The following is a 25,513-nucleotide window of genomic DNA, read 5'->3' as shown; positions in this document are numbered from 1 at the left end:
AAATAAGGGTACTATATATATGAACAGTATGAGAATACTAAGAACATATCTGAGGAAATGAGAACAGAGCTTCTGAACAGAAAGAATAAGAAACTGAAACACTGTAGAAACACTGTACCTGAAACTCAAAAAACAAATAAATAAAAATCAGTTTAATAAAAAGTTGATTAACTAATTTTAACTAATACTTGCCACCTGCTTGTTCCTTTCTCACTCAACCATTCTCAAAATAGTGAGGAAGGAAGAAAAAAATCTCAGGAATGACACTTCCAATAAAAACATAAAAGAGAGCAAATACCAGTAAGGGTAAAAGAGAGATGAAAACCACCAGCATGTGCCTGAAGTGAGACAGGAGCACTGGGTACAGGCTGCAAGGAACTCTGACAATGTACAGGAATAACCAAAGAGCAGTAGCAGACACACGGGCAGGACATCAGAAGTGGCTAAGCAGCATGTGTGGAGCAGGACCTGAACTGCTGTGAGCCCTGCAACGGGGCACAGCCAGTGCCAGAGCTGTTCCTCCATCCCACCACAAGCCTTGCTCCATGCCTCCCTTTGCTGCAAGGCAAGAAACATCCAGTTACATGCACAATTTGATTCCTGTCTGGGGCTAAAGGACCAGCACATGTCTGAGGAAACCTCCGCCCCACCAGCCCCCAGCTCCCGTGATTCTTGGGCACAGGGGTGTGCAAACAGGGGCAGCTTCCCTCCCCAACAATTCCTCCTTCCTCCTCTCCTTCTTACATTCTCTGACAACAATTCTTCAAACAGGAGGTGGAGAAGTTGCAATCTGAAGAGCTGAATATCAGTGTGTACTGCACAAATTGCTACCAAACCAAAAGCTTCTGTAATTCTTACAGAGTAGCATAACTTGTCTGACAACTGCCAGTACTAGCTTAGTATTGAAGCACACTTAAATGCTATAAACAGGAATTAACAATTTTTTTTTAAACAAATACACACATTAAATCACTTTATATTAGATCAGCATTCTATGGGGATCAAATTCAGACATGATGCAAAGAAGGAAATTTTCATTTTAAATGATTCTTGCTTTCTAAGGCTAAATTTGATCCATGCTTGTGAGGACTACCAGTTGGAAATATGACTGAGAGAAAAAGGTTTAACCACAGGCTCTGTTTTTGACACACTGTGTGCTGTCCTCTAACTCCTAAATTCCTCATGTCAGATCTGTGCAGATGATACTGGTTCACTGCTCATTTTTCTCAGAACCAACTTTTAGCTTATTTTGCAGAGCAAATAACACTACCACTAAATCCAGACCAGATGATCCCTGCCAACACGCAGACTCATCACTGTGGGCTGCATTACAGCATGATCTTACACAGCATCATCTTGTTCCTACTTCTAGCATTTATCAATAAATTATTATTTTGATTCAGGAGCTCTTCATCTCTCTCCAGAATAATGTGGTTTCTTCAATGGATGTTTCTATGGGTCCACTTCTTCTCATATTTATAAACACACCATAACTGCAAGAATCTGCTAGAAAATTGTCTATGCCCTTCATCCTTTAGCCATGCTATCATTATGTCTAGACAAGAGTACAAAGTGCTATCTAAGAAAAAAATTCAGTGTCAAAGTATTTATTGCCCAAATAGCCCTTCCACCTGTCCTTTAGAAATAGGAAGCAAATCATTGCCCTGCAAGGCAGTTCTGGCCTGTGGACTGCTTCCAAGCCATGCTGCCCTGCATGCTCCAACACATTAGTCATGCCTGCATATACAATAAATGAAGTTGCTAATAGAGATACAAAAGGCTGACTGTTAAATAAAAAGGGAGATAACACAGCAAATCCAAATTAGGCTGAAAAAATACCATCTGTTCCAGTTAAAATTTCTTCCTCATCTGTATTATCATCAGGAGCTCTCCATTTGTTATTTATTATTTCTAGATACTGTTTCAAATATTAGGAGGTTTGCATAAAAGCCTCATTACTTAATTCAAGTACCACTAGTTGTCAACAGAAGTACCAAAACAAAGTTGGGAGTGATCCACAAGTGACTGGTAAACTTTATAAAGTGCAAAGTAATTCTCCCCCCTACCTTTATATGTGTGTATATATATATACATATATAGGTATGTATGCATATATAATTATAATGGCCTAATAACAACTATTGTCAGCAAATCAGAGCACCTCATACTGAAAAGTGACCCTTAAGGCAAGTGACCCTTAAAGGCAAATGAAAAGCTTGACCTAAAAGAACCACTTCTTTGCACTGGTTAATTACTCTGCTCTGTGATCACCTGTTTAAGCTTTCATTTGTCACTGCTATTCAAGCTGGGATATTTTATTTACATTTGGCTGCAAGCACTAGGCAGTGGTAAAAGCTGCACATTAATAATGATACTAATAATCAAAACCAAGCAGTAGCCTTGGATGAAAAGTGCCCATGATCAGAGGAGGTCAGAAAAAGGGCCATACAACCAGCCTCCCACATCTGACTGACAAGAGAACTTACAGTGCTCACTAGCTGGTAATTAAGAGTTTTGACAGCAAGGAAAATGAGAATCCAAATGAATCCTAAATGCTGTGATTCTGGACTAATCATCTCTGTAATGCATCAATAACTTTATTTTGGAGTAGCTACCTGAAAATTGGTCAAAAACTGGTGAAAAGATGATTTTCAGCATAATTAATTCTATTTTATTAATCAGGTTCTGCCCATTTACTTTTGGTAACTGAAGAGCAGCACATTTGTAGTGGATGAATATATACACACACCTGAAGTACTTCTGGAAGATCCATCAAAGCAGAACCCCACAAAAGAAAACTTGTTAATTAGTTCCTGAGTTCCTAGCTTCATTTACTAATAAACCAGGCTATACAACACTGAATTTACATCAAAATCATAACTAAGATATATCCAGAGCTGTTACTGATCTCACCTGCCACTACTTGAGAAAGTTGCTTTACACAGGAAAGAAAACTTAGTCTTGGAAGAGATTTAAGAAGTCTCAGCAGTAATTTTACACTCTGCACCTAGAAAACTTGAAATTCAGTCCATGAGCTTTTACAGCCACATACAACCCAAGCAGAACTTTGCTCACATGACAAGTCATTGCTCTAGCACTGAAAAAGTGCATGAGAAAGTTCAAATCATTATTAATTTCTATTTAGAAAAAGTAATTTGAACGTGGCACTCACATACAAACTTTCCATGCTCTCTCCCCCTACTTTTATTAGAAAACTTTAAACCTCCAGACTTGCAAACAGAGTCATTCAATGGTGGAAGCACAGCAGTGACTTGGAAAAAGTTCAGGCATGCACACATACCTGAATGTGTGCATTAAGATGAATGGAGGCAGGATACCTCACGTTACCTCAGAATAAGGGAATACAGACAAGCAGCAGCAATGAGTACCTTTCATGCTCTCTACACCCTTCTGCCGTGCATTAACTTGTTTCTGTGTCACAAAATAAGACATTTACAGCCAGGATTAAAAAAAATTATTCTGGACCATTTCTTTTTGTCAGAAACTATTAATTATGTAGTTCAAAGATGAAGAGGGAGCAAAAATCACATTGTAAAAGTACAAAGCAATGCGAAAATCAGCAGAAGCAGCTCTCAAGGAGACTTTTAGATTACCACAGTATACAACTGATCAGCTTATATTAAATACTTCTAAAAGACAGACAGCAAGCTGGCCCAAAGAACCAACAGCATGCAAACTGTGAAAGTCTTCCTGCTAACATAAAGCAGGTTTAAGTGGAAAAAACAAAATAAACCAGTTTCAGTAGACACTGAAAATCACAGGACTGAAAGCTGTGACAAACACAGATTTCTCATTCCAAGACTTTACAGGTTGAGAACAACACAAAGATTTGCCTACAGAGACTGAGGGAGTAAGCCCATAGTTTATATACACCACAAGCTTTGAAGTTGAGAGCATCTTTCTTTTAGTGTTCTTAATACAGAGGATCATTAAGAAATAAGAGTTCACATACAGATTACAACCATTTCAGGATCCTTTCAGGCCACATGACTACTTGTTACCACACTGCACGTTCAAAGATGACACACGCTACTCTCCGTGGTCCCCCCAGCCAACAAAGATGTCACTGCAGCCATGGGTTTGTCCCCATTTGCCTGTCTCCACCTTCCACTTGGCTGGGAGGGGTGAGGAGTCTGGGGCTGGGATCCACTTCTGTTTCTCAACCTTGGTGTCTCCAAGCCACATCCTAGGACTGGGTTTCAGCTCCCACTGGCTCACAGGAGGGAAGGCAGAGCTATCCCACTGCCATTGCTGCTGGCCAAATTCTCCCCTATAATTTGTGCCTTAATTTCTCTAATGCAAAAGGGATAGTACACATCACACATAAAGGCAAGAAAGTTTGTTCACGACTATAAAAGGCTACAAGGTCTTTTTGATACTGCAGCAGCAAATTCAGAAATAACTGTGATTTTTCCAGGGCTTCTGAAGCAGAACACCTCACCAAAGGCAAATGCACATCTTGAGATGTGAGCAGCTGCTCCAGAAGAGAAAAACGAGTTCCTTGTTCTCCTCTCTCTCTCTCTTTTATTTTTACACAACCTGATTTTGAGGAAAACATTTGGGTTTTCGTTACCACAGGAGGGCAGGAGCATGTAATGCTCCTGTCGATTTCTTCTTGGAGACAGCAGAACAAACAGTGGGAGCTGGAATGCAGAAAGAGCCAAGTCACAGACCCCGAGCGTGATGGAAACTCAGCCCTACCAGCGGAGTTAACTGCTTGCTAATGAAGGCGTATGCATCCCATCTGCTGACTGCACAAGAGCTGGAATGGTTTCAAAACCAGCCCAAGACAGACATACCATCAAATATGTGATATGAACGTTGTGATCCATTGTCAGAGGTTTACCCCATGGATTTTGGCAGGGGTGAGTACAGACCCAGACACACACACGGGCACCGAGGTGACAGGGCACGAACAGTGCCCTTGTCACACGTTAACTGTCACTGCCCGGTGAGAACAGGAATCCTTCCAGAGGAATTTGTTTATTCATTAATTCTGATTTCAGGAGAAAGTTCTGGCTTGCACCCAGCAGCTAATTGGTTCAATAAACAGCATCTCAGTTTAGAAGAAGAAAACATGATACTACGGTGAGAACATGTAACTGAAACCTCGATAGCTGGGTATGACTTAGGGCTTCTCCAAAGAGCCACCCTGCAAAGAGATAAGTTTTAAAAGACAAGACAGGATACAGCCTAAATGCAAGAAACAACTACAAAGACTTATCTGAAGACTTCTTATGGGGAAAAGAGAAATTACTACTGTAAAAATGTCCCTAATGATGACCTAAAACATAGAAAATAAATTTATGGATGAAATCACGGGGGGGAAAAATCCATCTTGTTGTATTTAAATTCAGAATTACAACTCATAGGTATAATACTTTTGTTCCCTCCTAGCTAGGCCTGTCACACACAGTATGCTATAAAGACAGCTGCCAAACAATTTTTTGAGTATTCCAAGAAGCAAATACATAGTCCATCGTGAAAAACAAATATGATTACCTGAAATCTGTGATCATATCTGCACACTGTCAGAGAGTCCAAAAGACCTGAACAGACTTACCAAAAGAAAATCTGCTGCACTAAAACAAACTCCCAGGTATTTTCATTTGTGCTATTTACTAATATAAATTTCCCTTTTCATGAAATCTACAATTTTAAATTCAATAAAGCCCATGCAACTGCCAGTATTATCAAGTTCTCTTTAATAAGTAATATTTTTGGTTTTGTAAGTACTGAACAATAGCCATCAGATTTGAAGAACTGTTAGAAAAGTAATTGTCACAATTTAACATATTAACAAGAACATTTGAGCTGAGGTTTCTTTTAACCCATACATCCCTTCAATAAGAAATTTGTGCAAATGACTCCAAATTATGCATATTATATATTCTTGGCTTTAGACCCTTTGATTGTACAGTCATTTCTCTACATGTACCATTTTTAAAAGTCATGTACTCTAAGTGCTACATCAGAAGCAACAGCAAAATGGGATTTCAGGGTAAATCCTTCATATTCTGCTATGATCAGCATTTTGCAGGACTACACAGATGAATTCTCTGTTAGCCCTCCACTTCCTTGTTTAGGAGGCCACTTTTTGCACTATTTCTTTTTATAAAGATCTATTTTTGACTGCAGTGGACTTTTGTTTACATATTAAGCCACCTGATGCCTCCAGGAGACATACAGTTCGCTCCTGAAGTCATTTTCTCTCTGCTACACACAGTAACTCCATGTAACCACACGCTTCTAAACAGGAGCTGGTATTTGCAGCAATCTGCAAAAGACTCCTGGCTGTGTAGTTATCCCTTGGAATTAAAAGAAATGCATAGTTCTGCTTTTCTGCAGCAGAAGGGGAAGGGGAATATAACAAAGCACAAAACTTCAACACCACAAATTCAGAAACACAACTTCTCATCTAATGAAGAGAATAATGATTGCTCAGTTTTTTCTTTGCCTTGGTCAGCTGCAGGTTGATTGGGGGGGGGGGGGTGTTGAGTTGGAGAGAAGCAGTGAGAGAGATTACAAGGTGTTCTTTTTTTAATGAGGATGGAATGATGCTAGATTAGGTCTAACACAAACAAAAAAGGAAGACTGAAGCTAAGAGTCTGAACCTTTCCATAGCACAATGCACTTTACTCAGCACCTGCTGTTGCACTGAACACAGAGCTTTAGCTAATTATCTATAGATTTACTACAACCTTCACTACTGTGCAATATAAGCTTTAAGTTGTGACACACTGAATAGGTTTCTTTTGTTTATAAAAGACAAGTCTATGCAACAGTTAAGAAATAGTAAAAAAGAGCTTTTGTTTTTTTTGCTCTGAGCCTTTTGACACAACATGAGTATTTCCTCCCAGGACAATTCTCAATAACCACGATTAATGCTGTGTATTACAAAACAGATAATAACTTTCAGCATCAAACAAATTTACAACAGTCAGGAATTTTATTATAAAGGAGACTGGACAGTTCACATACTACAATTACACAGACCACCATTACTGGCAGTCACAGGACAGAAGCCTCATAACAAAGAGAAAGCAAAATCCCCTATTTGCCAAGATTTAAATGGCTGGGGCACAGGCAAGAGAAAGGAAAAGGAAAAGAGAGAAATCTGACTCCCCATGATCATTGCTGCACCTCAGCTACAAACAAATATCGGGCCCTGGTTGTTTTGGCTGCCAGTCAGGTATTTCTTCATAAAAGTAATAAATATACTAGCTTTTCTTCCCATTCAAGACAACATGCCAGACCAATGGATTGTTCTGACCATTCAAACTGTCATGAAATAACTCCTCAATTTCTGATTTATTACTAATTCCTATTAGGATGGAGACATTGAAAACACAGATCTAAATACAACTGCAAATCCTGAAGTGGTTTTGCCAGATTTCTTGATGTACTAAACCAACATTATCTGTAATATCTAATAGATAATTAAAATCCATATATATCTGTACATTAAGCATAGATGCACTACAGCTTAGTGCTCACAGGTATTGGGGTTTCAAGATTACTTTTATGCTTTCACATAACATTATTTAACCTTGCATTTTCATGTCCATCACTATATAGTTATTCTAAACTTCTAATAGACACAATTTTTTGACAGGTTAAGTGTTAAAAGTACTGTATTATAGTAATACATACGTTGTGTGCAGCACTACACAGAATACTTAATACGTAAGTGAATCGTCCATCATCATATAGAAGTCCTAAGTAAATTTAGGATTCCTGCAATGCTATCACTTACTGTTTCAGAAGACAGTTTCTGTAATTTTAATTCTTACAATAAGCTCATTCTCCATATCCTTAACCTGAATAACTCATACTGCTTTAATATGTGCAAACAAGTGGAAGAGTGACAAGCTACTAACGTCAGGTATATTAAAAAACCCCTAACATTTGATTTAAACATACCTTTCTTGCTGCAGTTTTCATACACTAAAACACAGAAGACAGAGTGAAGCCTAGGATTAAAACAAATTAGCCAAAAAATAGAAATACTAGTATTTCTATTCATGTACTACCATTCCCAAAATCTGACACATTGCATTAATAAAAAGTGCAATTTTTGTGGCTTCTGTAGCCACAAGAAAAGCTGCATTCTCTGATGATACTAAAAAGTCTCTGTGCATCTATTATTCACTAAGAGTCAAGTACATGATACCAATCACTGTTCTGTTTAACAACTCTGTAAAGCAAACTTTTGACAGACAGGTGATGGCAATCTGCCACCAGTTCCCAAAAAGAGTGTCTGCTTTCAGTCACATCCCTGTATCGACACTTTCAGTAAGTCAACAAATGTTTCAGCACCAAAACAACGGTGGCACAACGTTTCACATTCCTTATGTAGGAAATATTCTCACAGACCTCCATAGGATTTCTGGAATTAATGCAAAACAAAACCTCAAGCAAACATGTTTTGCAACCCCAAATATAGTGAGTTTAGAAATAGTTGGTGAAAAACTGCTAAAGCTTGAATTTTTTTTGCCTCCAAGTGCATGTATCAACCTGTGGGCTGAAAGGAGTGGGAGACTAGAACATAGCTAAGTTAAAATTGCACCTCATCACAAACAAGCCTCACTATTTAATAGGGATGCACTTCAGAACCCCTCTCCAAAGCAATACCAACCACGAACAAGATCTGCGCTACAGAAAGAACCTATTTTAAAGCCCAGCAGTCAAAGCAGTGAGTGAATTGAGATGTGCTGCAATATTTATGCAGCCATTATAATGCAAATGCGGAAGGTATTAGAAAGGCTATTTGCATTGGTGCACAGCCCCTTCAGTCAGCGCACAATGCCGACAGAAAGAACAATTAGGATGCATGCATAACAAAAAGCCTCCGACCACAGGGTAGGCAGCTCCACTGAACCGGATACAATATCTACGGGATCAACAGGGCTCCATGGAAATACTGCCTGCTGGATCGCACCGCACCTCTGGCTCACACTCAGAATATGAAGCGTCCCTGGGCACAAAAGCACGCAGATGATTAGCACAGCAAAGGTGAGGGCAAGCTACAACCAACTCCATGCGAGCACCAGCCTCATGTCTCACAGGACAGCGGCTGGGCTGGAGCACGGCTCGGTCCCCAGGGCTGCTCCTCCCGGCAAAACCCCCCACCACCAACACACAGCAGCAAACTTTCAACTTGGCTCAAAAACAGTACAGAAAAATCGGGGACGTACTTTCCTGTGGCAAAAAAAAAAAAAAAAAGTGCTCTCCAGCACTGGTTGAGACAGAAAGGGAGGCAGGCGTGCAAACCAGGATCCAATGCACATCCACTCTGAGAACAAACTACGCTTTTGTAGAGAAAGCAAAAAGCAAACTAATAGACTCAAGTCTATTAGACCTTTTTTTTTTTCTAGCATGTACATCTTAATGGTAAAACAATACTAAAACAACCAAGTATACAGCCAAGCCAGATAGTTTTAAAAAGTTCTTTCACCGTGCATCCCAGTATTTATCTACACCAATTCACAGCCTCTTCATATATCCACAGCAGTCAGCATGTCTGCAATTATATGATGGGCTCTGTTCTCTCATTTCTCTTGTAGAGCAATACAGATAAAGCACCTCTTAAACTGCAACAATCTTAAAACTGTCTAAAATCACCACACAGCAGAAACTCACTTTTTTAAAAGAAATTATAAACTGTCCATAATTTCTATACAAAAGATACATTACCTGGAGGTCAATGATGGGAAAAAAATCTTAGTAATTAAAATTCCCTTTTCATCCAGAAACCTGGATATCCTGAAAATGCCTTTATTGAACCAAATTTGATGTTGGAGAATTCCCAGATTTATAATAGTACATGATGTGTATTTTGCAACAGAGTCAAGGCAAAACAATGCAGCAAAAAACAAGCGAATTAAGGTCAATGGTTAATACAGCAAACATTAACTTGCTTATTATATCAACCTGTTACATTTTATCCATTTTGTAACACAGCAAGACCACTGTATCAAACAGACTAACTATGTCGGCCAGTACAGTTTCCACGAAAACGAGAGTTCTTTTTATCTGTATCATCAGTTGTAACTGGCTTTTTAATCTTCTCTACTGCATCCTCCCCAGCCCTCTCACACACACACAAACCCACCAAAAAGCAAGAGGCAGAAACATCTCCTCTGAGATGCAGTTGCATGCAGTAAAAATAAATACAAGGTATTACGACAACAGAGCGAAAAGCAAGCCTCACTTCAATTAAAAGAGCATCCACTGAAAAATAAAACCAAAAGCAATGAGCCTTGAAGTGTTCTGGGTGGGAGATGCCGCTGGTCACGCTGAACTGGAGGGTACGGTGGGCTGGACATGAGGACATGGCACCAGCTTTTCCTGTACCCAGGAACAGCACAGATATCCCAAATCCAGGTGCTGGGGAGGGCAGGGGCAAGGTGGGCACCAGGGACAGCCTTCCCAGAGGCTGTGGTGGGACACGGGAAAGGACAACCCTGCCTTCCCCTCCCACACACAGAAGTTTTCATCTTTCCTCAGACACGGAGGAGAATCTGCTCCTAGAGAGACATGGCTCCTTCCTAGCACCCACCCAAATTCTCCACAGTGATGTTTTGGAACTACTGAGGTCTCTTAAGGCAGTTTTATTTCCTTGCTACCATACCAAACCTTCCCAAAACAGAGCTTTGTTATTCACTGCGCTTCCTCAGCCTTGTGAAGAAGGGATCACAGAATGTGATCCTTATTTCAAACAGGCAGAAGATGCTTTGACAGCCCTAATTCAATTACCATGCATGAGCACCATGCCCGCACACAAGCATCTACATCCACCTATTTCACAGGTGCTGGACACAGCTGCCGGCTCGGGGTGACAAGCCAGGACTGCCACACACACGCTGCTCCAGCAGAAACATGCTTTTCTAGAAAGCCACAGCCAAGTGACAATCAATCCAAGGGTTTCCTAAAAGGCACACGCACAGCAGTGATCTTCCGAGCAATTAATCTCTGTGCACGGGCTAACGGCGCAGGGAGACAGCTGGAGAAAATATTCCTCGTCTGAAGGAATCCCTTCAATCACACAAAATTCCTGGAGGAGAATACACCCATCAGTGCGATTAAAGTGTCAACATAACAAAGGAACGCCCCTCCCAGCACCTCCTGCCTTACAGATATGCCACGCTGGAAAGGAAAAACTACACCAGGAAAAACTACACTGGGAACAGCAGCTACTCACAACCAGAACTGCTCATGGAGCCTCCCTTGCCATCACCACAAACAAAAAATGCTGAGGATTGTTTCTAGAAAGAGCACACAGAGGGACGTGGAAGAAGACAGCATCCTCTTTGAGGATCCCTGAGTATTCCTCAAAGGAAAGCTGTGGACACAAGGAGAGCTTTGTCTGGAATCATCTTTGTGTATTACAAGGTTACATATAAAATTAGTTTTGCCTAATGTACATGCTCTGCCTTGCCACATGTACAGAAATGCTGATGGCCGACAAACAGCCTAAAATTAAAGGAACACGGCTTCAAATTAGGAAAATTATCTCCCATTTTACTCATCCAGAGCAAGGAATAATTACATAGAAAACAAAATAGTGAAATCCAAAACATTCAAGGGGAATTAAGATGATAAGGGTGTTACTAAAATTAAAATGTATGCACAGTACTGTAATAACAAATTCATAAGATACTGTAAATCTTTCCCAAAACCAGATTAAGTTTATATCAAGATCACCATACAACATATGCCTAAAATATGGCTGTAAATAAGCGTGATTTAATTTGACCACCACCTACTTTAAGCCCTTGATTTTATAAACAGAAGTATATCATAATGATTAGTGATTAAAAAAAAATAAAAACAACAAACCAACACACACAGTTTAGGAGGTAAAAAGAACAATATATAAGGTCAAGCAAGCAAACAAGAAACAGTAGAAAATTAAGACCCTGAAAGTGATTACCAAAACCATCTTAACTTCTATTCTGACAGTCAAAAAAATCCCCACCAAGTACTGCAGCAACGACAATACACACAAATACAACTCCTTGATCGTTAGTATTCTGCCTCAAAAGTCTGCACATGTGCAGAACTCAGTGCTTCCACAGTCCCATCTCAAAAACACAACTTAAAAGATTACCAGTACTATTTCAGCACTTCACAATTGTTTTCTCACACACGGTGACGTTTAATTCCATGTCCATACCTGCTCCTAAATAGGATGGACAAGTGAAGCAGCAACACAGTTTCACCAAACTTCAGTTCTGCTGAATTGCTGTGCAGCTCACGCCCAGTCGCAATTTTAGTCAAGGCGGCCGTTCACCTTACTAAGGTTACTACAGCTTTTGGAGCATTTCCTAGGGAAAGACACGAACAACCCGGTGAAGACGCCTTCTACAGCCACAAATATACGCGGGAAGCTGTCACACCGCTTTTCTCTGTCACACCTCTCTGTTTTAAATACCGGGAAAATCACCTGGCTAGACAGGAAGGCGACGACTTTTGAAACGAGGTTCTGTCTCTGTGGCTCCATCAGAACTGCCACAATAAATACATGGGGTGAAACAGGAAAAGAGCCTCACGCCCGTGCGAGAGGGTGGGGGACGCACTGACACGGGCAGCGCTAATCATTACCCGCACGCCGGTAATCATTACCCGGAGCGCCGCCGCCACTACACACACGCCAGTTCGCTTCAGTTTCTCCGTGCCAGCTCCCGGCACCGAGAGCTGGCGGCGAGGAGGAGAGGTGAGGCTGTAAGACGGAGCTTCCTCCTTTCTTTTTGTTGTTATTGTTGTTGTTGTGGCGGTCGCTGCCATCGCCCGGCAGCCCCTCGGCCGAGCCCCGCGGGGGCGATGGCCGCCCCCGGCCCGGCCCGTTCCGCCCCACCTGCGCCGGGCCCCGCGGACCGGGCGGGGCAGCCCCGCCGGGGCGGGCACGGGCTCCCCGCCGGCCGCCCCGCCGCCCCCACCTGCGCCCCGGCCCTCCCCGCCTTTGTGCCCGCGGCCTCCCGCCGCCCCCGGCCACCGCCCGCTGTCAGCCGCCGCCCGGCCGAGCCCCCCGGCCCGCCCGCCCCGTACCGTGCGGCTCCGCCATCCTCCCGCGGCGCGCTCGGCACCCGCTCCGCGCCCGGCCCTGCCCTGCCGGCCACCGTCTGTGCGCACCGAGCCGTCACGGGACCGCCCGCCCACGGCCCTCCCGCGGCTCTCGGGGCGGGCCCGCCGAGCGCGGACACCGAGCGCTTCCAGGTTACGGCGGAAGCGCCGCGTTGCCCGTGGCGACGGCGGGAGCGGGGCCGTGAGGGGCCGTGCGGGGCCGTGAGGGCCGGAGCCCGGGCCGGCTCCCCGCGGGGCTCGGGCAGGGCTCCCCTGCGCTGTCCCATGGCGGTCCCTGGGTGGGTGCCCGGCCCCGCAGACCCCGCCGAAAGCTGCCGTCGGGCCAGCGCTGCCGGGATGCCCCCGGTGCGGAGGGCAGCCCGTAACTCGGTCGGTGACTCAGTGCAGTTCGTTGAAGTGTTACAGCAAACAGGAGGTGTTTTCCTGCCGTTCCAACAGCTGGATGGCGAGCTGGCCCCCAGCGCAGCCAGGATCGGGAATCCTGGAGGGATGGGTGGTGTGGAGCGGCTCTCCTCAGTGCTGGACGCTCAGGGCACAGCTCCTGCTGCAAGGCGCCTTCAGCTGCTGAGACACCGCCAAAGAAATGGACACGGGCACCGCGACAAGCCCGTGTCTCCTTTTGCGACAAAATCGGGACCATCCCCCGCTGGCAGCTACTGTAACCTCGGACCAATGCGCTGACTCCTCTTCCTGCAGCAGACAGCTCAGGCTAAGCCCAAGCAAGCTGCCTTCGCGAGGGATACCACAGGGTGACAACCACACCTCTGTGTAGACAAATATACCCAAGTGTGACAGAGCACCTGCCTGCCATCAGTCGCCCTTTCATTTAGGATGGGCTTTAAAAGCAATTTCCTTGACGACTTGTTATAAAAGATCTTTCAGTATTTTGCTGAGAAAGGTTTAGCTTTTTAATGCTAAGTTCTCAGGTGGTTGCAATCAGTTCCTCTTTGAAGCCTTGATGGATTCTGCACTGCAGTAGCATCTCAAATTTATAATTTCTAAATATGTTCAAATTAATAGGAGTCTAGTAATTGATCTCAGTGATCTCAGTACTTGCTAGTCTGGACTGGCTCACGTTCAGCTGCTTCAGCAGAATCAAAACCGTGAGTAAATTTGGGAGCCACGTCAGATAGTCAGATCTGAGTATCTGCTATTTCCATCAGATTTCTTACAACTTTTGGCAATCATCTGGGCTACTTTCAGTGAAACAAGGCTATTCACATTCAATTATCAAATACCAAAATTCTGCCAATTGCCTTTGTGTGAGTCTTTGGCAAACCAGACAGTTCAATGTGGTTATGTGGGCTTTTACTAATAAATGCTGGACAATATTAAAAGCAGAATTGGATTTTTAGCATATTGGGTCACAAGACAGAAACCAGTTGAAATTTCCTAGTGACAATATTTCTTACACTGACTGGATGTTTATTTGCTGTTATTAATCAGTAAGACTTCATTGTGGACTGTGCAGGATCCTCTACAAGACATGGAAATACACACTTTACCTTGAGAGCTCGGAGTCTGAAAAAAATGTTTCTTGTGTGACTTAATTGAACACAGCCATTTGCATTAAAAGACTGTAGTGTTGTAGGGAGGATCTGAATGTTTTGTCATGAACCTTTATATTTCTTAGGGCCTTTGTGTGCAACGTGTCACTGCCCAGTTGCCTCAGCATTGAAATATTTACCAAGGATATGTGCTACATGTACTCTGGTTCTGTTAGAGACTCTACTTCTGCTTCCACTCACTTTGCTTTAAAAAAAATATTATGTGAAATCTAAAGAAATGTTCCTTTATACTCAAAACCTCTGATTTGTTCTGAAAAGCTGATATAAAGCAGAGCAGGACAATTGTCACAAGAGATAAATCAGCCAAGAAATTTACACTGCTAACTCCACCCTTCTGCTGCAAATCCTTAAATGTGTCATATGAGATTAGACTGATACTATGAAAATACTTGTGCCAGCAATCAGAACTAACAGACATTTTTGCAAAGGCGTAATTCATGCATGAAAGATTTGTTTTTAATCTGCCCAAATGGAGTAGGTAATTTTGTACCCTCCTCCTGGATGCTCTGCACCAACCTACTCCCAGTCTCCATCAGCAATGTTTGTCCTCAGATCTCATTGGCACAGACCAGTCCCAGAGCAGAGGGTGAATATAAGAGTCCACAATCCTTACAAGCATTAGTGAAGGGTCTCTCAGGATCAGGAGACTGTTGTCCCAGAAACCCCACAGGACTGTACAAGCACCTTGAACTTTGCCATCCACACTGAAACAAGCAGGAGGAGAAATATAATTAAAGAGCATTTCATAACCTACATGGTTCTGAATTAAGGTTTCACTGGCAATTTTGTTTGGACATTGCCTAACTTTTAAAGGCTTGGCTTTGCAACATTCATAATGTTCCTGTAACACCTGTAGCATTTCCTGTGCTCCTGAAAAGGACAGCTGTTGGTGCAGCATCACAGCACCTCCATGGGCCATCAGCTGTGTCCCCACCCTTGTGTGTCCAGCACAGACTTCTACCCCTTTTACTGACAGAGAAACAGCAGCAGTGGCTGTTATCCTCCATCCAGACCAGCAGCAGAGGGGGATGAGTGTTGGAATTTGGATTATTCAGTAGATTCATAATACCATTCCTAAGGCTATTTAGTATTTACACAGTTGTCTCAAGCATGTTTCTACAAAACAGTGTGATTTATTAGGAGCTAGCTCTTACACAATGAACTAAAATAAAGCGATTAATTAGTTAAGCTTGCTTAAGCCGACCACAAGATCAATCTAGCAACTTCAGAATCATCTTTGATCGAATTCAGATACCTCTGATATATAGTCCCACTTGCCTTTTCTTAATTTAGTGGCTGCCAGACTAATGAATTGACCCTTTCTCCCTCAGTCATGTGGCCTTTTCACTACCTCCTCCCAACTGTAAAATTTTTGTCATCCAACTGCCCGAAAGCCTGCTCTCCTCCCCCAGGCAGGCAGCTGCTGCTGCCTCAGCCAAGGACACTCAGCTCCAGTGGTTCCTGTGCTGCTGCTGGGGCAGACAGCACAAGAGGCAAATTCTTTGCTGGCTGAGCCAACATGAAGCCCAGCCTCAGGGAAACTCTGTTCTACTTCCAGCTCTGCAAGTCAGGATGTCCCAGCAGGCAGAGCCCGTGGTGCCCCTCTCCACCCACACCCCCTGCTCAGCCCCGCGTGGGGCTGCTTCCCACAGTTCTCCCCTGCCACTCCGTTCCCTCCCTGCCGCCTGTGCCCCACCTCCACTCTCAGACCTGGATCACCCCCTTTCTTCCCCAGACTGTCCCTCCTTTCCTAATCCCCAACAGGGCCTCCAACTTTGGTTCCCCATGCCAGGCCCTAGTCCAGTCTCTTGTCTGGTTCTTCATGTCACTATGAACTATGCCTATCCCCCTGACTTTCCACTCTCTTCCTTCTTCTTTCTTGGTACTGAAGTTCTGCTGTGTCTTCTGTCTGTCAGTTCCTTGCCAACCAGTCTCAACATAAAACTCTAATTCCCAGTTGTTCTTTCTTTCTGTATCTCAGTCTCCCACTATCATGTCTCAGATCTCAAAATTTCACACTAGATTTTGCCTTCCTCTCATCTACACCTCCATCTATGTAGACCTTCCTGTCACATCCTATTCCTTTCCCTTGAATTGTCAGTTTACCAGAAGTTTGGCTTCAGTCTCTTGGCCAAGGGTTTCAAGGGGTTAGTTATTCTGAGGGATAGAAGCATGTTTTGAAGGCTGATGGCACAACAAATCCCATTTAATTTTGTGAGCACCATGCCCATCATGGAAATAGTGAATGCCTTTGTCATTCTTTTCTGTCTTCCCCTCGAATGGCACCTTGGCTCCACTGCCTTTATTATGAGTAGACAAAAACTGGGAAGGCTGGACCACTTGGCAGAAGGGGAGAGAGGAAGGCACAGAAACCAAACCTGGAAGATGCCCATGGAGAGTCAGAGCCCTTGTCAATGTCTGGAAGCTGATCCTCAGTGCACTGGCTGACACCAAGCTCTGTCCCATTGAAATTGGACTCTGACCCCCCAGAGTAAAAGCTTCTGCTTGGGGCAGGATGCCTTTGCAATACAAAGAGGGATGCAAAGAAGGGGAACCTCAAAATGTGGTTCTCTGTTAAAGGACTACAGTACAATAAGATGTTGCTATTTTTACTGTCACTTCCTTTTATATATTCAGAGCCAGGTCTGCTTACTTGAGTGACAAGAAGTTATTTTTCTTTTTTCTCCAACTGTTTTTACAAGCAAATGTATGATAAAAGGACAGAGTATCTATGTTCTCAAACACAAGCAGCACAATTTAGGATTTTAGAACTACCATATAAAAACTAATTCTGGTCCTACCAGCTTCTACTTTCAACTCATTAGCCACCTATCCATGTCTGTTAGCAATTTTTAAAAAAGGCTTCCTAGGTCTTACAAGAACTCCTCTAGGTGGAAAGACAGGACATATCAGCACTGAAGCAGCACATCCAGAATGTCATGCATGAACTTATTTTCTTATTTACCTGTATGAACAGAAACTTTTTGCACTATGTGCTGTGTCCTAACTGCCAACAGTTCTTCAGTTTGCTCAGAGCAAGGGAAAACTACAAATCCAGCAGGCTATCAAGCAAGCTAATCTTCAATTATACAAACGGAGAGTCAACCAGTTCAAACAATTTATCTTTCAAAGTCAACACAACAAACAACAGAAACAAGCAAGAGCTTTTTCATTCACAACAGACAATAAACTGTATTTTTTTAGTGTAGCTATTCTAGACAGGATAGTAACAGCTGTTAGAAACTCCTATTTTCCTCTGCAGTGAAAGATAGGGCAAATTAAAGGCTTCAGTTGCCTGTACTTTGAAAGAGGAGAAAGGCCAGAATGAAAACTCAGTTAAACTGAAACAGATGCTGATTATTCCAGCTCCAGTCAGGACAACCATGAAGAAACCAACCTTTCTTGGTTTAATTTTCCTTTCTGGTACTTGCAAATCCATTTCTGACATCCCAGGGTAACTCAAAAGGACAAAACAGGATCCAACAGGACTTCCTGTGCTCTGGTAGACAAGCTTTCTTAGCTTTGGTCTGCAGCACCTGAATTTCAGTGGGTAGTGTGGCTTCCAAGGACTAACCACATCCAGGTCTAGTATAACTCCCACAACTAAGGGGCACGAGGGGATGAGTGTTCTCAAAAGTGAGTTTAAATCTACAGAAGTTGAGCTTCCTCTGTAGTCAGTAAGATAAACCCAGTGCTTAGGCACTCTGAATCACATTCTGAAGAAATCACTTTTTCCATTGACCTCATGCAGACCCTGGGGAGTTGAGCTTTCCAAGGGAAAAGCCACTTCCTCCCCAGGAAAGTGCATTCAAGTCTAAGTGGCCCTGGGTTCACCAGCTTTTCACATGGCTCACGAGCTGCTGGAGTGCTGTAGGTCTGTGCCTGCAGGTGGTACAAGGCATCTCCTACCATTGTACCTGTTTCCCTTGGCTCTCATGGCAGCCTTCTAAAAGAGGCTGGCACCAGTACTGTGGTGTGGCTCAGATTTCATTTGCACTGCATGTTGTTTCATGCCTTCAGAGATCCCTGCAGATTAGTACCAGGCTGACTGGAATGGCACGGTGCGCAGGAATGCGAGGGCAGCCCAAGCTTTTCTCTGCTCAGCTTCATACAAGGGCATATCCTGACTCCATTCCACATAAAAGAGGGAGCAGGCTTCCACCTCCCTGCTGTCCTCTCTGATCTTCCTGCTCTCAGCAGCCACAAGAGTGGCAGAGTAGCCCCTCCTTCTGAGACAGAGCCTGACCACAGCCAGTTCTTGACTGTATCATTTCAGCTGATAAAGGTGTGAAGCTGAAGGAAGGAGGCTCCCGCAGTAGCCAAGAAAGAGGAAAGGTCTCTGGCAGTGGTGGCTCCAGGAAGGCAGAACAACTTTATTACAGGCTTTTTTGAGATTGCTGTAAACACCTCACCTGTGTCCTAAAAGTGGCTGGGAGTGGCAGCACGTCCATGCTGAGCTGTGTGAAACAGCTGCCCCTGCCCAGGCACGTATCACTGCCAGCAGGTTAACCCAGGCCACAGGCACAAGCAGTTTTCCTTGGGATTACAGCTTGTCACTGCTGCCAGCCCTGCTGCCTTAAATGTGGAAGAAGATGAAGATCAGCTGAATAGGGGAATCTCCAGGAAGACAAACAAACACAACCCTCATTCGCATCCTCACAATCAGAAAAATATTCCTTAAGAGTGACCCAGGAAGAAGAAGTTGAGTTTGAATAAAATATTTGCCTGTTGGTCTTAATAGCTGCAGCTCTATTATTTTCTCTTCCTCTTCAGAATGCCAGCAGGGATTGAGTGCTGGAGCCAGGGATGTATTTCCTGAAGGGTGACAAACAGCAATAAAGCCTAAAGTCAGATCCACACTGAAATTCTTGCATAAATTGCTCCTTCCTGAAGAAAAGAGATGGCTGAAAAATAAAATCAGAAAGCAGCATGAAATAAGTAATCCTACAGTTCAGTTACAGGAAGTGAAAAGAACAACCCCAAAAATCAGTCAAGGAACACACCTGTAAAGGGGGGTTTCAGCTGAGGATTTCTAAATAAAACCCTGAAAACTAAATCATTCAGGTGCAGATAGATCTTCCAAAAGGACATCATTAAACTCCTTCTGCCCAGAGCCATGAAAACTAGAGCACAGTGCCAGCAACCCTAACATTTACTATTATTGTCATAGTGCACCAGAGCCTTGATCTTTGTGTGGGGGGCTGTACAAGAAGAGTGTTCTGATTCAGAGGCTGAAAGCCAAGTGTAAGACCAGAAAAATGACACATATTTGTCACAAGCACAGGGAGCATGAGAGAAGAAAAGCAGCCAGAGAGTTGCCAGGTTTTTTTATAGGCCATACAGACAAGGAGTGTCAGAGAGAGCTCAGAAAGATTATTTTTCCAACACACATTATTAAGAGCCTGGTAGCAAGGACGGGAAGAAGCAAAGAGATGTTTGAAATGGCAGCAGGTAGGCAGTGGAACTGGTCATCACAAGCTGATCTTGGGAAAAGAGCTGATATCCCAGTAGTACTCTGGAAGAGATGAACAGGGATGGGCTGGGGAAAGAAGGGTCTTGAAGAGGAAGGAGCAGCAAAGAGAGAAGGGCTAAGAACAGTCCTGCATTGTGAGGACAAGGGCTTGGTTATCCAAGAGTTTTCTTTCCCTCTCTTGTTTCCCAAGGGGAGGAGCGGTGTTTCAAGGGAGAATAATACAATCATTTCATTGTGTTTAGAGATTTATGGTTTGACTTTACCATGTGTTAAAATATTGATTCTCTTTCTAACGTATGCTTGAGATATTGACAATGGTTTTTTTCTCTATAGAAGACTGACTTCTGCAAACAAAAGGTGGGACTTGATGGTAGGATGTGCCGAGGATGGGTAAAAACAAAGTGATGTAAGAGAAGCACAAGTCTCGAATTTCTTCCACTCAATTAAATGAAGATAGCAAGAGAGACACAGAGCAGTGTGTGGTGCTGAGAAGCTGGAATAATTAAACAATAATCTGACAGACGGTGCACTTACGGGCAATTACAGCAAGCCTCTGCTGGCACTCCAGGGCACGGGGCCAAAGACTTAAGGGATTCAAACCACACAAGTAGAGCAGTAACCTCCTAGAAATGCCAGCGTAGAACATTTGGCTTAGGAGCCCAGAATGGGACTTACATGGAGCCAGGTCTCTGCATTTACCAGGTGTTAGCAGGAAGAGCAGCCTGTCAAAAAGCTGTGTCTGTGTCCCTTGGATAATGCATTTCCAGGCACGTCTCCTTGCCTTTTGCATACAGCTTGAGGATCTGCATCAAACTGCACCAAACAACAAACTTAAAATAAGTATATTCAGAAAGCTCAGCTAAAAAAAATCATTTGTCTGTCAACTTCCTTTCAAAAACAAGGACTGGGTTAAACACCAAGCAATCAAGCTTGAGGCTCTGAAGGCATTCGGGATTCCCACAGGGAGCCATGCCAGGCTTTCTGTTCCTTGCCTTACCCCACCCAGTAAACCCAAACCACCTTCCTCCTCCTCCTCTCTCTGAAGCTGGGCTCTGTGTCCTAGGGTACCACTCAGCAGCTTCAGGGACAACTGCATGAAATCTGCAGGTGTATTTCTGAAAGCACTGGGATGCATTGTTTACCAAATGCTGCCACACTACATTTCTGATCTCATCAGCACATAGAGAGGTGAAACAAGCTCTAGAATTTGAGAAAAGAAGAAAAGAGAGAGAGATCCAAGTGGAAAGCAAACACAGATCAGGTGCTGTTAAAAGCTTCTTAAACTGTCAACAAAGTATTTACTTAAACTCAGAACAGAAAGTCAGCTTCAAGATGGGTAGTCCTCATCAAAGTGGCTTTATTTTTAAATACCCCATGTCTGGAGCTGCATGATTATACAGGACTCTGAACCAAATTTTTGCTTTTAAAAGTAAGAACTTGATTCCAGACTTTCCTGTCGTATGGAAAACATGAACTTGAAAGGCTTAAAAAGCAGAAGGAAAATAAAAAGCATTTTAAATGTATAAAGACAAAACCCAAGCCTCATAAACAAATGGGACTGGCAACATTGCTTCACCTAAATGCTTTTTTCTTCTACTTAGTAGGAGATGTTTCTCAAGACTTGAAATAAGTGTTGTTTTGTATCTGCAGGGCTTTCAGCAAGTGGCTGCCAAATTACGAAACCCTCTGGATTCCAGCAATGCACATCTCTGCTGTCTGCTGCACTCAGAGTATCTGGGAACAGGAGGAGGAAAACAAGCTTATCATTTATAAAATTATTGCTGGTTTTGTGGCTGTGAGGCTCTCTGCAGTGCACAAGAATAACTTGTTTGTGACATCAGTAAAATAAGGATGTGCCACCTAGAGCACGTTGTCCTCTCCGTGGATACCACGCTCAGGCTTTCTCAAATAACACCAGGCTTCATCCCGAGGCTGAGTCTCAGGACTCTGGGAAGCTTCATGCCATGGGGACACAACTTGAGACCTGGGCACAAGGACAGTCTTGTTCTGACTTCTTCAGCCCTGTGGAATGGCACCAAGATAATGCACTGACTCAGCACAGTTCCACTGCAAGTGCACGGTGCTTTTCCCAGATGGAAGGGTTTTGGCAAAAGCTTCCCAGCTATTCCTGGGAACTGGAAAGGCCTGTGAGAGAAATGAATGGGTGCTTGAGCACATGTCAACCCCAGAGGCCAAAAAGGTCAAAAAATGGGGTATAACTATGAATAAATACCAGCCTTACTCAAAACTAAACCCAGTCCTGTTTTTAAGGCACTTTGAAAAGTAGGATATTAAGCTGCATGCCCATGCCTCCTTCCTCTCTCTCATCTAGACTTCCCAGTCATGAAGGTGGTAACTATGATTTTTTTTTTTCCCCAGGAAAGGAAAAAAGAAAGGAGCTGTCTTAAAAACAGACTTACTAGAAACTGTTGAAAACAACCTCCACAATCACGCCTGTCCCAGTGCTATCAGCTTCCTAGATAGGCTGCCAAGCTGGCATTTGAGTAGCTGAGAAAATGGATCTAGTACAGGATGCCAGACTTCTCAGTCACTAAAATGCTCAAGCAACAAACTGAGCTGACCATTGTTTCTTATCACCAAGCAAACAAACCCTGTTGGCAGGAAAACTGCTTTTGGAAAGTGATTCCCTGCACAACTGAGATGGGCTCCAAATGCAAGTGTTCACATAATGCTGGACTCCAGGTGGCCTTGGCACTGTGAAGGACACTGGCAAAAAACCTGGCCTACAATTTTATTTCAGCATCTTGCTTTCAGCTCATTTCTGTTGCTCTGCAGGCCATATTTGCTACCACAGGAATAACTCCTGCTTTCAAAGTGCAAAGTTTTCAGTCATAACTGGGTATCTTTTATGTTCATTTTTAGCCATAGCCATATCTAAGATACTGGATTGGTTCTTACAAACAAAATGACAAACATCTACAAATATCTGATCTGCAAATTGCATGTACTGTTTGAAATCCCCTGGTCTAAAAACATCCATCATAAAGCAGTGCCTTGTCCTTTCCCTTCCAGGCAGCAAAAAATACTGACTGGCATATGGAAAAGCACATCAGACAAAGGAACTTTTCCCACTGAAATCAGTGGGAATGCTTCTGAGCACTTCAAAGGGTAGAAAAGGATGTCCCCAGCAAGCACATCCATTTCACAGCCTCACCAACGCTGATATTCTGACCTGAAAGTGGAATATGTGAGTAAGGCGAAAAAGGCCAATATGTGAGTACGGAATATGTGAGCAGCCCAGGAGAGTTACCTTTGGCCAGCTCCACAAGGAGGGAGGAGGAGCCCTGCTCCCAGGCTCTGTGGGTTCTGCTGGCCTCCAACCCAGCATCAGGAGAGGCTTCCAGCGAGGTGGAACCGGGTACCTGAGGGATTGTCAGCTTCCTCCTCTAGGTTGCCTAGAGGAAAAAGGAAATGGTTCTGGAACAATGCAGACAGAGGCTTTAAATAACTGTCAGAGAGGTGCCACTTACTGGAAGTTAAAATTTTATCACTACTCTCCCAGCAAACCTTGGATCCCACAGCTGACAGGTCTCACCTGAGCTAGCAGAGGGAAGGAAGCACCCAGACAGCCACCACCAAGGCAAAATGGAAAACAACTATTAGCAAAGATCATTTTCCACCTGATTTTACTCATCCACGGCCATCCCTGTGCATAGAAGGAAGCCAGATCTCAATCCCAGCACACTGAAAGGAGCCAGGTTAGCAGGATTACCAGCCTGAGCTGCCAATCCCCAGGCGCACAGGGTGTGCAGGGCACACAGGCAAGCTCATTAGCAAACTCTAAAATTACAACACATCCCGGCGTCGGGGCTCGCTGGGGCCCAGGACGGGTGAATCCCTCCCGGCCCCTCCCGGGTCACACGCGGCTCCCCGGGGGCTTTCCCAGGGAAGCTGCTCCAGGTGCAAAGATCCCGCAAAAGGAGAACCCTTGTGGGGGATCCCGTCAGGTTCGGCGGCATTTGAGCCCTCAGCGTTTAAGAAGACAGCGGCTTTTACTGCTGTTTACATGTCAAACAGCAGCGTGATTCACAGCGCGAATCCCGAGGCGCTGCCTGGAAACGAAAACCGGGACGCGTACGCCCTGGCCACGCCCGTCTGCTGGACGGTGTTTGGTGGGGATTTTATTTACAGAATCAGAAAATAAACCATAAAAGCGCCTCAAAGCCTGAGTTCCGCGGCGGGCCCTGGCGGGCGGGCAGGCAGCGGCTCGCCGGGCCGGGCAGGCCCGCGCAGGTGGGACGGCTCCGCCCCAGAGCAGAACCCGGCACAGCTGAGGCGGGGAGCGGCATCCTAGAATCCCGGGACCGGGATAGCCCCGGAGGAGCCGCTCCCGTCGCGCCCGCGGCGGTCCCGGAGCAGCTCCACGCCAAAGACTACAGTTCCCAGCGCGCATTGGGGCGGCCGGAGCCCCGTTAAGCCTACCACTCCCAGCACGCACCGGGGGGGCACGAGAGGGGTGCGTGGGCGTGGCGCCGCGCAGTGCAAGCTGGGAGCTGTAGTTGGCCCCGGGGCCGGTGCCGTGCCGGAGCCGCCATGCCGGAGGGGACGGGAGTGCTGCGGGAGGTGCTGCCCAAGCAAGGTACGGCGGCGAGCACCGCCCAACCCTGCCCGCCCGGCCCGGCACTCGCTCACGGCCCTTCTCTCCCTTTGCAGGGCAGCTCTCGGTGGAGGACTCGGCCGCCATGGTGCTGTGCAAGCCCAAGATCCTGCCCCTCAAGTCGGTGTCGCTGGAGAAGCTGGAGAAGCTGCAGAGGGCGGCGCTGGACGCGGCCCAGGCGGCCGAGGCTGCTCCGCCGCCGTCCGCGGGGGCCGCGCCGCCCCGGCAGTAGCGCGGGGAGGGTCGTGCCCGGCGGCGCCCGCGATCGGAGGTACCGCTGTGGAGCGGGGCTGCCGCTTAGTGCGGCCTGAACGCGGGCGGGGGTGCCGGCTGGGCGGGGAGGCCGCGCGTCGGGCGCTCGCGGTGTAGGAGTTGCGCTGGTCGCTGCCCTGGCGCTGCTTTAAAACGCGTCTGTAGAGGTACCAGAAAAGGAAAGCGGGAGGAGGCGAGTTCCACAACCTCTGCTCCCAGCCGGGCTTACCAGACCTGCTTGGCTCCTAGAGCACAGCATATTCCCGGCCCTGGAATGGCTATTCCAGCATTTCGAAACGCCTGAAATCTTGACGTGAAACCGAAAAACAAAGGAGAGGCTACCGAGTTCCTGTAAACGAGTCATCCTTAGATCCTCTTGTTCTTGAGCAAGGGCTGCACGACGCTCTACTGCAAAGACACGTTCACAGTATCTGTGCCAGCCTGGACGCTCCTACGCAAGTCAGTTGTGTTTCCAAAACATTCTGGTAAATACTC

The 25,513-nt window shown here is 44.9% G+C and overlaps 2 protein-coding genes across 4 annotated transcripts in view; both read right to left on the bottom strand.

Annotated features, from left to right (window-relative positions):
• SHOC2 (SHOC2 leucine rich repeat scaffold protein) overlaps positions 1-13,229 on the bottom strand; it is a 63,009-nt gene extending 49,780 nt beyond the window's left edge. The window contains exons 1-2 of one of the 3 annotated variants that reach the window (XM_071446342.1): positions 13,072-13,224; positions 12,200-12,350 (exon numbers count right to left, since the gene is read on the bottom strand). The gene's annotated coding sequence lies outside the window, so the exon portion shown is untranslated. Of the gene's footprint in view, positions 1-12,199; positions 12,351-12,648; positions 12,776-13,071 lie in introns of those variants that run through there. The other 2 variants (XM_071446343.1, XM_071446344.1) reach the window with 2 other exon arrangements.
• A 4,101-nt stretch (positions 13,230-17,330) lies between these two features.
• LOC139599239 (uncharacterized) lies at positions 17,331-25,041 on the bottom strand. The gene is made up of 4 exons (XM_071446349.1): positions 23,420-25,041; positions 21,725-22,293; positions 20,824-20,961; positions 17,331-19,579 (listed from the first exon to the last, which is right to left on the bottom strand). The coding sequence occupies exon 1, from the start codon at positions 24,851-24,853 to the stop codon at positions 24,179-24,181; it is 675 nt and encodes a 224-aa protein (XP_071302450.1). The 5' UTR covers positions 24,854-25,041; the 3' UTR covers positions 17,331-19,579; positions 20,824-20,961; positions 21,725-22,293; positions 23,420-24,178.
• Positions 25,042-25,513: the final 472 nt, after the last annotated feature.

Source organism: Agelaius tricolor, unplaced genomic scaffold, assembly GCF_023055355.1.
Source record: "Agelaius tricolor isolate 1412-34295 unplaced genomic scaffold, bAgeTri1.0.p SCAF_22, whole genome shotgun sequence".
Lineage (NCBI taxonomy): Eukaryota > Metazoa > Chordata > Aves > Passeriformes > Icteridae > Agelaius > Agelaius tricolor.
Note: the sequence above shows the minus strand (reverse complement) of the source record. Positions and strands in the feature narration are given on the sequence as shown.

Bases quoted from the DNA above. Each gene is read 5' to 3' on its own strand.
- LOC139599239 (XM_071446349.1), bottom strand. From the start codon at position 24,853: ATGGCGGCCGAGTCCTCCACCGAGAGCTGCCCTGCAAAGGGAGAGAAG.